At 38.2% G+C, this 13,167-nt stretch overlaps 2 protein-coding genes across 5 annotated transcripts in view; both read right to left on the bottom strand.

The window, feature by feature from the left end:
- cspg4ba (chondroitin sulfate proteoglycan 4ba) overlaps window positions 1-3,580 on the bottom strand; it is a 28,465-nt gene extending 24,885 nt beyond the window's left edge. Inside the window, exon 1 of the mRNA XM_020643871.3 lies at window positions 2,880-3,580. Coding sequence (XP_020499527.2) covers window positions 2,880-2,970 — 91 coding nt within the window. The 5' untranslated portion in view covers window positions 2,971-3,580. The remainder of the gene's footprint in view (window positions 1-2,879) is intronic.
- A 1,374-nt stretch (window positions 3,581-4,954) lies between these two features.
- On the bottom strand, window positions 4,955-9,542 carry si:dkey-193c22.1 (uncharacterized protein LOC567837 homolog). 4 transcript variants are annotated; one of them, XM_020643865.3, is made up of 9 exons: window positions 9,486-9,542; window positions 8,347-8,374; window positions 8,088-8,237; window positions 7,853-7,973; window positions 7,426-7,638; window positions 7,131-7,214; window positions 6,551-6,692; window positions 6,165-6,327; window positions 4,955-5,772 (listed from the first exon to the last, which is right to left on the bottom strand). In XM_020643865.3, coding segments are annotated over exons 2-9 (1,110 nt in total). In that variant the 5' UTR covers window positions 8,349-8,374; window positions 9,486-9,542; the 3' UTR covers window positions 4,955-5,537. The 4 variants fall into 4 exon arrangements, with proteins under 4 accessions (XP_020499521.2, XP_020499520.2, XP_020499519.2 ...); XM_020643864.3 differs by having other exon boundaries at window positions 9,206-9,535; XM_020643863.3 differs by having other exon boundaries at window positions 9,341-9,535.
- Between the last annotated feature and the right edge of the window lie 3,625 nt (window positions 9,543-13,167).

Below are 13,167 nucleotides of genomic sequence, written 5' to 3'. Positions count from 1 at the left end.
CAACATGGAATGATTCCAGAGAAAACTACATAATTCAACCAGAGCACAAAGGATAACAGTGATCTTCTTGTAACACAAAACCAAAAGAAAAACATGACTGTCAACATAAAATGAGCTTAATAATCACTGGTTCGAAAATTTTAATGTGTACAGCCAACTCGTTCCAACGTTCTGTATAATTGAGATGACACTGAATAAATCTGGTTTCTTCCCTCTACTGAAATAATGTTTAGTTCCTACTTCCTACATTGAATGGTTATATTTTTTTTAAAAGTGCTAAAGTAAAGAGCCATGCTTGCTCGATGACTCATATACAAACAAATGTTACACAAAAAAATGCTGTATTGTGTACTGTCTAATGTGTGTAGTTAAATTCAGGTTCAAATTTAATTTTCTCACTGTTCTATTCTGTCATCTTAACAGTTACTCAAACAGAAAAATTTAAAAAATTACTCGTTTCAACCTTAAATCGTTGGCAGAAAGAGAAACTCATTATTGGTTGAATTACAGCATGCTTTGCTATCCATAAAATAGTTCCTACTTAGCAATCATAGGCAAGGTTAGATGACTTGCCAGTATTTTTTCTTAAAGCTTTGAATGTGATGCTAATGCTCTGTAGTATAGGTCAGTGCTACATTATGACATAACTGGACTCCCATTGGTTGTGCTTAATAACTGCCTATGAATTACCATAAGAAACCATTAAGAACCCATACTAAAGTGCTGCCACCAAAAACAGATAGCCGTGTCATCACTTGCAGATGATGCTGATGTTGGGTGTACATATATAAAAGGCTGCTGTGGTGTTAACTCTAATCATTGGTTTACAGAAATGATCGCATCATTTTCACAAAATGAATCCAAGCCTTACCACGTCCAATTCAAACCCAATATCAGGACGGTTGACAGAAACTTCACATTAATGTAAGTATAAAAACATATTTTTAATACGTGATTCTTACTGTTGTGCACATACCACCTTAAATGAAATGGTTAAATGGCTACAGGGCATTTGGGTTGCTAATGGCTTTTAATTGGCTCTCATTAACCGACCAGTCAAGTGAAATGTGCCATTAAGAACCATTAAACACAGTTGGAAATAAATCTAATTGATTTGCCCACAGGCACATTGCATGACTTCTTCTTTCTCTGACCCAGAGTCAGACCGACTGAATTATTGTCCTTTTTCATTCGTCTGACTGACTTTTTGTACACAACACTGAAGAAAAGTGTCTTAAAACTGTCAAGAGGAATGCAATAACATTTTCCCCTTAAATTCACAAGGAAGGATGCACATGCATGCTCCCTTGTATTTTTCCATTGTTTCTTTGAAATTCAGGTCATGTGATTAGAACATCATGTTTAGTTAAACCGAAAGGGTCTTACCCCACAGTTCACTCCCCTAGAGGAAGCACGATTCTTGGAGATAAACTAGGTGTTGTTCGGTAGAATGGTTTTCATACTCATCTGCTTCAACAAAGACTTTTCAGAAAAAAACGGGGGGGGGGGATGTAAATGAAAGAGCACAGTAAAGTGCCAGAAAACAATACCCACACATAAACATACCCGTGTGCACACGAGCCTTAAGAAGCAGAAACAGGAGGTGTTCGGAGGTTGTTCTGTAATCTACATGTCTGCAGGGGTACTTTCATGTCAGCAGGAAAGGGACATTTTTTGGGGGGATTTCACACACCATTCTCACAACAACAAAAGCAGTGACCTTTGAGCAAACACCAGCTCACAGTTAATTTGAGGGGTGAGAGACCAGTGCATGTCAGTGCCTGTGTGCTCAGTTTATAGAACAAATCAGAGATGCAACTTGACTGAAGTGCCTCTTTGGGTTTTTTTTGTTGACTGTCATACTCCCTCTGATGCTGACGCACTGTCAAAACCCTGGACGTGGGTGCTGCAGCACTGGCTGGTTTCATAATGCTACAGGAATAGAGGGAATGCAACACATTCTGACATGCATTGAACCAAATCAAATGTCAATACTGTAATTATTTTCAATGAAAAATACGTTGAGGGTGAGTCATGGTGAGATAATGCCTGATTATCCACAGGGGGAAAGCCTGGGTGAACACTGAATTCAGATGACACATGCACAGGACCAACTCAAGCAGAGAGGCGAATGAATGCTTGCGTGGATGTAAATGTACATCTGAAGCTAACTCAACAATATAAAATATTTCTCTCCGCACAAAGATGACTGTCAATTCTAGGATTTCATGTGAGTGTGCCATTGTCACAGTCTGATAATTCTTCCAGTACAGTAGACATCACATCCCAGTGTCTGCTGCTGTCTCTGATAAGGTGGTTGCTCACACAGTGCACTGCATATCCTGCAAGTGCACTGTGCATGTACGGATTAAAGTCAGAAACATAAGATAACAACTGGTGTGATTATAAGACTCATTAAATTTAAATAACGTCGTAGAATCATGCCTTTCAAAGAATAAAAATAGAATAAAATTAGATAGTCTAACAAAGATTGCAAATGCATCTCCTATTGTTTTGTTTAAGATCTGAGAAGCACATAAAGACATTGACATTTCTCTGTAAAGTGACACTAACATTTAAGGACACATAGGCTACATGATGTTACAGAAATAGTAGGTTACCGTAGCAACACACCGTTAAATGGTTATATGTGAGTTGTTTGAGCTACGACCATTGAAGAGCTTGCTTTAAGGCTGGCAGAAGCAGTCAGGGTCAAACTATGTCTGTAGCAGCGCAAAACTCTTTGAAGTTAACCAATTTACGGACGCAGTCTCGGCAGTAACTAAAGGCCATTTAAGGTGCTGAAATGAGTTTAGCTCTGTGTGTTTTCATTGATTAAAAAAAAAAAAAAAAAAAAAGTCGAAAAGTAGCATCGTTACCTCCCGACGCCGCCTCGAGCAGGAGCGACCACCAAAGCAGACCGCGGAGCCACAACTTCTTCTTCTGGGTGTTTTTCACAACAGGGTCCATTTTTCTTCTCCCGGTGGAAACGCTGCTGTTGGCCGAAGTGGGAAAGTTACATATTTACAGGCGGAATCTTCCCTCATTCACGCTCCGCCACCGAGAAAACGCACAACCAGTGGAGAGACTCCCACAAAGGGACGCGGAGAGTGAGGGGAGCTGTGCGGCAGACCCTGGACTGAGACAAGACACCGCTGTAGGTCCTCGCTTAACTCCGCCTCGTGTGTGTGTGTGTGTGTGTGTGTGTGTGTGTGTGTGTGTGTGTGTGTGTGTGTGTGTGTGCGTGCGTGCGTGCGTGCGTGCGTGTGTGTGTGTGTCTCAAAATAAAAGCCAGCAGAAGAAGTAGAAGACAAAGAAGAAAAAGAGGAGTAAGGAAAGTGCCATAATAATCCCAGAACCATTCATTATTCATTTAACAGTTTCATAGTCTACTGCGTGATCTTTATATTAAACTTGTTTATAATGAAGGCTTCATTTTTTGTTTTTTTTTAATCTAATAGGCTATAGGTTTGTTTACATTTTGGATTTGAAGCAGTACAGCAGTTTTCCTGAGGATATATTATCAATCTATAATAATGATATTCTAAAGCTCTTCAGAAGTAGCCTAATAATGTGAAAAGAGTAGGCTATGCTATGATATGAAAATTAAAATATGTAGATTATGTTTATAGTGACAAACATGGCCATAAAAATAGACTGTGTTCTCTGGATGGAAAATTGACTGATGAATATCAACGATTCTCTTTTTTTAATAGCCATAACAATTTCTATCATTGGCTAAAAAAAAAAAAAAACATCTCATTAAATTATAGTCCTTTAATTTTTTGCATAGATGTTTACCTCTTAGCTGTGAAGAGCTGATTTTTTTTTTTTTTTAACACAAAAAGAGAATCGAAATGCTAACTTTTCTACTAGCCTATAGGCTGTTTTTCTCCTTTCGTATTAAATGTGCTGTCTGTGTGTGTGGTCATGTGCAGAGGCAGACAGGGGCTGACTCAGGTTGTTTGAGGGGTGGGGGGTAAGAGAATCAAAAAAAAAAAGGCAGCAGCTGCATGCGGTGGGGCATCAGTAAAGAGAACAGCTCTGTAATAAAAACAGACAGGGGAGTGTGAACTATCTAACCATTCAGAGGCACTTTGGGGCAAGGGCAAACCAGCTTTCTAGCATGTACGCCTGTATGGCCCTGCCTTCCTTTGACTCCACTGGGGGGGCGCCCTAAAGGCGACTTTGACACATATCACTCCACAGTGTGACACAGTGGAGGGCGTGCATTGTCCCTGAGGCCTGTCAGTGTACTGTGGAAAACAGTTCTCTCTTTATTGAGGGTTTTTTTCCCCAATAAGCAATAAAATGTGCATTTTCTTTTGAGTTTATAGTTTGTGAAGACACGTATTATTTAAAAACTATATGGGCTATACTGTCACAAATGATCCACAAGCATAGCCTATCGTGTTATTACACATTAAGGGAGGGTATTGCAAAAGAAGAAAGGAGAGGGTAATGTTTATTTTAAAGGAAACAAACATATAAAATGTTGCTCTCCTCTGTCCCCCTTAATTTTTACACAATTCCTAAGAGGTGGTTTGACAATTTATAAAGGCCTAGAAGTAGATAAATATGTATATGGCTTAATCTACTTGAACAGTAATTTTAGATGATTTTTTATGAATCTCACCACCAACACATCGCCACCTCTAAAGAAGATTATAAATATAGCAATTTCATATTTTTTGCCAGGTCTGCGATGCACACTGTATACACACTTAATTTACAATTAAAAAATGACATGGCTGAAAAAAAAACGCCAGATTAAATTGGTATAAATAATTTGAACATCATGTTTCATCATCATCATCCTGCTTCTATCTTTAACGCATACATTTGTTCTATTTACGATAAACAGGATTTGTCTTTGTGAGGTCACATCTTGTCAAAGAGGACTTGTATACTCACCATGCGTGACTAAAATCAGTTAATAAAGACCAAAGAAGAATACATTTGTCCAGTCAGGTTTAATGTATCTGAGATCAATACATAGTTATTCAAGATAATACAATGAAGCAGGAAAACTTTGATTTGGAAACATTTTACAGGTTAATAATTAATCAGTAGATCATAGTTGGTCCAGGAACAGAGATTCAGGTCTGCTACCTGAACTCCCATTTCAACATTACATGAAAGAATGCTTCACATGTTGTTCATAATACTGTCATTGGTTCTCAGCTGGGTTCACTTCAGCTGTACTTATTTCTCTTCACTTTACTCTGGGTAACATCTCTCTACTTAAATATTAGAACAACATTATCAAGTATTATTATTTTAGTCCATTTAGAATCCCCCCACCCATAAAATAGATTCAGCATTATTCAGATACAGCTCCTGAATTGACTTCATTATAATCACACAGCAATATAAATCCAAAATATGGAATCACAAGTTAAAGGAACCATGTTTAAATCAAGGCGTAATCGGTTTCATTTTGAGGTATTAGAGCAGATAGTTACGTAAACATATCCTTGCGCAATCAGCAGACAGAAGTGTTGAATGGATGATAGTTCTTTGATTTACATCTTAAATCAGTAGGTTCCCAAAAGTCTTTTGTACTCCTGTTTGATACAGCTGTAGATGGGATGGTAGAAGTGCCTGTCAGATGCCATCAGGTCGGTGACAATCTCAGTGTGGTCAACTTTGGGCAGCAGGAAGAGCGACACCTTTATGGACAGTGAGGTGAGGAGCTCAGAGAACTTCATGGAAGATTCAACTGGAACGATAATGTCACTGGTCCCGTGTAGCAAAGCGAATGGAGGGACTCTGCCGGACATAACAGACGCCATGAATATCATCAGTGTTGTTAAATTAAATATCACTTTGCCTCAAGTCTTCTTTTTTCATGTTATGCAATTATTCTGTGCAAATGTCACGGTGCAAAATATTCTGCAGTATTTACAGTGATTTTATCAAAATGCTCCAGATCATGTGCTGTAAAATATTTTGTGCCATTTTCCTCAACAATACTAATCTTATTCCTAATTTAAATAAATACAATTTGTACATGGAGATTATTTTCTTCACTTTGTTTTTATAATTGATCTTATTTTGTTTTTACATTTACATTTAATGCTTGTTTTTTCTTCTATCCAGACTCTGGAAACGGTGTAAAAAGAACATTTTGGGAATCAAGAAAATCTTCATCTGTGCCTCACCTGCTCAGTTTGTCCTGGCTGAACTTCTCCAGTATGTGTGTTGGTGAATAATACGGGAAGTTCTCCACTCCGTTCATGGCTTTGTGCATGGTGGAGACGTATTCGACTGCCCGCTTCTGCTCGTGCTCATAATGGTCCATTATGTTGTACACACCGCTCAGACCTGAACAAGAATTAAGGGGGGGGTCACTTTAACCAAAATATGAAGGAGGCGGCTTACTGAAGCATTGCCTATTGTAAAACATTTCATCTAAAAGTCACAGGAAGAATCACTTGAACAGCAATTCAAAAGCCACTAAATTATCATTTTGGCTTTTATACATCGATGAAAGAAGATTTTTCCACACTTTAAAACACAGCTCTAACTGTGACAGAGGGATTCTTACCAATAACTCCTCTTATTGCCAGTATGATGTCCCTTTGAATGCTGACCTCTATGAAAAGCTCTTCTCTTGCATCAATGAGAAACAACGTGGTCAGTGCACACAAATGTGCACCCGCTGAATGACCAATTAACACTATATTGTCCTATTAAAGAGAAAAAGAGGACAACATGATTAGAAACATCGTCTCTGATATCTCTGAACATGATGTTAATTTTTAACGAGCGCGGAATGATGGCAAAAGTAAAGATGTGTTTCCTAACAAAACAACAGTAGTTAGATGTGATAAAATCGAGCAGATTGGTCAGTTAGGATCAGTGCTTCTGAAAGTGAAATAGGTCAAATTTTTTTCTCAGAATGAGGGTTATCAGATAAACGGATCCCATCCTCCATGCTCCAAAATGTCATGCACGAAAAGGATTGTGGTCAATTGGATTGGACTAAGTAACATTTGAGCTGCTTACCACTTTTCAATGATTTAATGACCAACTTATATGTTTGCCTTTCCTTAAATCATTAATAATACAATTATGATCCAACAAATGTCGTCAATGTCCAAAGCACACTTGAAGATATGTCTTACTTTGTCAAAGTTGAACTTTGCTCCACTCTCTCGAGCCCAAATCAAGCAGTCAGCAATATCTTGAACCATCCCTAAAACGTTTGCCTGGAAAACAGGAAACCAGCAGTCCAATCAGATATAACTTTCATTTAAAAGTATAGTTCTCATCCGTTGTTTAGGTTACTGTAGTAAAGTCCTTACGTACAGTAGTAGCTCAAAGATATTTGCAAATTGGACATAGTGCAGTCATTCACACTAAACATATATTGCAATGAACATAATCGTATGCCAATGTCATGCCAATAACACTACTTACCTTTGGATAGGTGAAGTAATCAGGACAAATGACTGTAGCACTCAGTTCTTCAGCCATCTGCCGGGCCAGCAAACAGTAAATGGATCGGTCTCCGGAGCCCCATGCCCCCCCGTAGATGAAAACCACCAGTGGTGATGGGACATCTTTAGATCTGTCCACGTTTGGAGGGTGGTACAAGTCAAGCTTGTTGCCTCGGCGGCCAAATGTGATGCCCTATTAAGTCAAGTCAAGACACTTCAAAACTTTGACACATTTTTGGTTGTCCACTGCAAACATATTCTAGGGACAACATAGTGGTGAAAACTGAGACAAACATATCAGTCTAATCTTTTATATTGGGTGAAATGTATGTCACTACTGTTCAAAGACACTTAAAAAACACATCGATGAATCCAACACATTTTCTTTGCAACTTTTCCTAACATACCTTTTCATAATGTTCACGGTTTTTGTCATTCTTGTACCACGACTTCCACTGGAAGTAAAGTCTCCCATACTGCAGATACTTTAAGGTTTCCAGCACAGCTCTGGTCAAACAGTATATTCGCCTGAGTAAAAGAACAAACCAGTTTAAATGGATTCATAATTTACTTCTCTATGATTAAAAAAAAAACAATATTTTGGGTGACAAAAAAAAACCCAGCAGTGCTTTTACATGTCACCTTGGTTTCAGAGCTTCCATGTACTTCTTATATCCAGGTTTGTTAGGCCAGCCATAAAGCCACTGAGCGGCTAGAGAAATGGAGTACGGGAGGCCCACCAACATGAAACCCATCGCCACAGGTAGGGATGTATTGCATTTTAACCCTGACCTTCAAACAGAAAATATATTCATAAGGACACATGTTATTTAAGATACCAGTTTTGCAAAAGCAATACTTCTCTTCATTCTCTAAAATGTTGTATTCAAGAGGCTCTTACATGCTCTGGTTCAATATGTCTGACTCACCTACAAAGAGCAAAGGACACGCAATGTTAGTAACAGATAAACATCAGTTGTTATGTAGTAATACACTGCATGGCATAACAGGTCAACGTTAAAAAAAGATCCTAAACACACCCAGAGCACAGTCTACAGCAGGGGTGGGCAACTGGCGGCCCCCGGGGGCCACATGCAGCCCTCGTCAACCCTCAGTGTGGCCCTCAGGTCAATTTTTATATATCAAAATCTGCCATGAAATCATAAAACCCATAAATATGTCCATAATAATATTTGATCACTGGTATATGTTGAGTTAAATGTGATACATAATCGACTGTAATCGTTTTTGTATCCCACAATTTGGCCCCTCTGGCAGTCAGAATTAAATGAATGTGGCCCTCGCTTTAACCAAAGTTGCCCATCCCCTGGTCTACAGTGTGACACCATGTCTTCAACACCTTTTAGGCACCCTTAGTGTTAAATTAAATATACAACTCCTGACTTTGTTAATGTTTAAAAATTAGTATTTTGGCTCATCCCTTTTCAATCAGCCCTCCTTGTTGATTTTTTTTTTTTTTACTCATCTGTAGTTGTGGATACATTTCCGCAGGGACTCCTCCAGAGGGCATTTTCACAACAACGCAGCCAGACACACATTGATAATCAAGGCTTGATCTGAACTACCTGTACTCCACTCACATTAGACAGATAGACAGATCCCATAACCCTCTGTTAATATTTACAGTGCATGGTTAAAACCTACTATCTTCACCTGGATGAGCTAGGTAGCTATGTATTGAAAAATGCATCTTTTTCTTCTTTCTAATGTGTGCAGGGGAGGGGAGGGGAGGGGGTCACCTGTTTATCAAACCAAGTTCAGTAAGCGAGTCGAACACCCAGAGTTAAAACACCATGAAAAGATTGTTGACGTAAATTTAGCAACAAAGCTTTATAAACGTCAGCTAGCGAACACATGACATGTAGTAGCTTCACCTGATGTTTACAACGTGGAACACAAGGAAGCTAAAAACCACAGCGAGTGATCACCCCTCAAATAACCTGACCCGTGTTAATGCTGTGAATTAAAATCATTGATCCCGGTTGATCGATGCCGCTGTGCAGAACCTCATCAGACTACCTGACCGTCCTCCAAACGCCAGTGTCGCCTGATACGCCAAGAGAAGGAAAGCGATGAGTCAAGAGGGAACGACGTATGTACTTCCGTTTTGGCACTTCCTAGTTTGTTGGTTATTTGTTAATCCTCCTACAAGCTTAGTGGCTGTGATGCTAATAACTATATATATATTTTTTTAGGATTTTAATATAACTATATATTCATTCGTTGATGTACATGTAAAGGTGTCAATATAAATTAGTGTTGACGAGTTTCTGTGCTGTTACGAATAGACGGATTACTATCTTGTAATTATTAACATCTCTGTTCTGGTACCCCGGAAATACAAACGCATAAGCCTGAGGCACCGTTCATGTGAATTGCAGATATTCAGGTTATGTGTCTTGTTTAATTGTGCTGATCCTATGCAGTTATATTTAGATTGTATATGTATTTAAATAAATGAGACTGTTGCTGGATAATTTAAAAAAAAAAAAAAAAAAAAAAAAAAAGGATTTAAAACTCTTAACTCCATGCATGTCCACACAACTTAGCTCTTTCAAGGCTTCCCAACAACATGTCACAGTGTTTCTCGAGTATGCTCAGAAGCTCACATGGACTTTAATCATCTGACAGTACATGACCTGTTTAAAAAATAAGGAGAATTCACCACAATGATGCATTCAATGTAAATGTGTCAGTCAACCATCCCTATGCTTTGTGTGTGGTTGTTCCCAAACAGTCAATTATTAACCCCTCTTAACAACCTCCTTAACAATTGACTTTTTCCGAGTAAATTATCTTGTGTTTTTCCATGAAGTGTTGGAAAAACTAGTCAGGTCACAGTCCTTTATAAGTAGTCAAGCCAAAGTTTAAAGGCATTTTTGTCTCTCAATTCCAGATTCAGTCTTCTTAAAGTACAGTGAATGCCAACGCTCTTCCTTCCTTTACATTTAAAAGTTAATTGAAAAACAAACTGACATCTTCAGGGTAAGTTATACATTTTAATATCCTCACATTAAAGGGGTGACCTGAACTTGATGGGCTAACTTTTGATAGATATTTTTCCACATGAGAGTCTTAAGAGCTTTTCATAATGACACAATGCTTATCATGTGTGAGGAATCCATTCAAACAAAATTATGGGAAAATTGGAAAATTCTAAACAAACAACGACAACACGAGGACCTACCGATCCAAAATGGAGACGTATGGATAAACCACTTCTCGAACCAACCTATCTGTCCCCTCAGATGCTGTCTCTCTACAGTAAAGAGTTATTTCACAGAGCAATCAGTGTGGTGTGGCACTGAGAAACCCAATGGCTCTCACGAAGAAGGTCCACATTATTCTGCTATCCTGCCATGTTATTCCGGTTCAAAATGAAATAATTTCACGCCTCCTGTAAGCAAAGACGATAACCTGTCTGAAGATGAATGAGCCTGTTGGTCTCACAATGGCTGGAAAAATTGATGTTCTTCTCATTCTCAGAAAAGGTCTGAACATCTTAAACACAGAAAAGACACTAACTGAACCATGACTATTTATCACTTTTAATATTAATCATTCCTATTTCAATAACAAGATTGGATACACAATATAAATGTGTGATCGCAAGCCAGTTTAAGCACTTCTAAATTACCATCTAAATGTGCTAACCCTGAATCACCTACAATTTCACAGTTCTTATACAGAGATAGTTTAAATAGAAAATGTAAACGTTTACATTTATCAAACATAATGCACAGCATACAATTAAACATAATTGCACCAGAGTAAACAATAAATACAAGGCATTCATTAATGATTACAATAGCAAGAAGGCGGGGATGCAAGATTGTTAAATAATTTTGACATCAGGCAGGCATCAGAGAAAAAAAAGGAAGTTATCGAAGTTAAGAAAATTATATTTCTTCAGGATGTTACAGTGATGATACCCCCTGGCTTTTTATCTTGTACTTTTAGATTTGTTTTTGAGTGAGTACACAGGCTTAAGTGCAGTGACACTTTCCTGAGACCAGGTTATGATGCAATAAGACAATTATTAGTACATACAAAGAGCTTTGCAGGTGATGAGGATAACTGGCACCTGATGCTCTTAAAAGTTTTCACATTAAACTGAACATGTTTGATGACTCTCTTTACTTTTTTTGACAGATTTGTGTCATGTATAATGCCCTTATATTTAACATGAGTCACAGATGTGATGACTTCACCACTGATCAAAATGTCAGGATTAACTGAATTGTTTGTTGTGCTGTCAAATACATGCAGACTGTTTTGTTTAAATCAAGAGTTAAGCAGGAGTTATTGAGCCAATCTGAAACCCTACTCATGCAGCTGTCAGTTTGCCTCCAGCTTGTTCTCTAGACTTTGCATATGTGATGCTCACTGTGTCATCAGCAGACATTTGCATATTAAAATCTGGGCAAACTTGAGGGAGATCATTTATATTTACACAAAATAAAATTGGTCCAAGGATGGACCGTTGAGGAACCCCAATGGTACAGCTGGTAAATGAGGATCACTTATCAGCCACTCTTGTACACAGTTTCCTATCTTTCTGAGAAAAGATAGACATTGAGCCAACCTAGGGGACCTGCGGCACCCAGAGGCAACCCTGCTACACCCAGAGGACCAGCTCTAGGAGACACCCCGACCCACCCAGAGGATACCCTACAGCACCCAGAGGACATCTTGCTACCCATTCTCCTGCATCCCAGGCCAGGCCATGGTATCAAAAACCACTATAAATGGAAGGAAGACTGTGCAGAAACTTACCAAAACGCTATTAGGCAACAAGTCCAATTGCAGTTAGACAAGTTTCTGGAAAATAACTTTCATCCTAACAATGAAAGTGTAAACAGGGCAGTAGAACACCTAAATGACATATTCGACCTTACAGCTTCATTATCTCACCTCAAATAGAAAATCCCCAAAAATTAACAATAAAGACAAATGGTTTGACAGTAAATGTCAAAACATCCGGAAGCAATTAATGAACCTATCATACCAAAAACATGGAGAGCGAGACAACCAGAACAAACACCTCCACTACAGTGAAACATTAAGACAGTACAACAGGAGAAAAGGGGACCAACATATTAGAAACAAACTAAATTCTATTACCATTAGAATTTCTAGTTTTACATTTGAAATGAAATAAATAAAAAGATACATTTCAGTTAAGCTCACTTCAAAGCAAAGAGTGAAACTGTAGTGGTTACGAGACTACAGCCACAGATTATTCTTGTTTCTTTGGTCATGAGGTCATTCTGTCAGATCAGGGAGTGCCTTTGTTTTCTTCCACTAGAGTCACACTATGCTGGACTTCTTCTTTCAGTTGCTTCTCTAAACACCTTGTGGATTTTCAGAAAATATATTTCTAATTGAAAAACTAATGAATCAATCAGGATATTTCTCAAATTGTAATCACTATCACTGAATGTTTTTGAATTATCTGATCCTGTATCAACTGTTTTTTTACCAGTTCAGATTCAAAGTCAACTGCTGCAATCAACCTGTTGAGGGTGTAGAACAAATTCAACAAAATTACCTGGTTTAAAACACTTTTAATATTCAGCTTTCTAAATTTTGATTAAAAGATGAGACACAACATGAAAACATTTGTTGATGTTGGCTTTAATGTTGGTGTAATATTAAACAATACAGTTTCCACTCTAAACAAGGGAGTGGCCTTTAGACT

Source organism: Labrus bergylta, chromosome 2 (genome assembly GCF_963930695.1).
Source record: "Labrus bergylta chromosome 2, fLabBer1.1, whole genome shotgun sequence".
In the NCBI taxonomy this organism is placed as follows: Eukaryota; Metazoa; Chordata; class Actinopteri; order Labriformes; family Labridae; genus Labrus; species Labrus bergylta.
The sequence above is the reverse complement of the archived record's forward strand: the minus strand, read 5'-3'. Positions and strand labels throughout refer to the sequence as shown.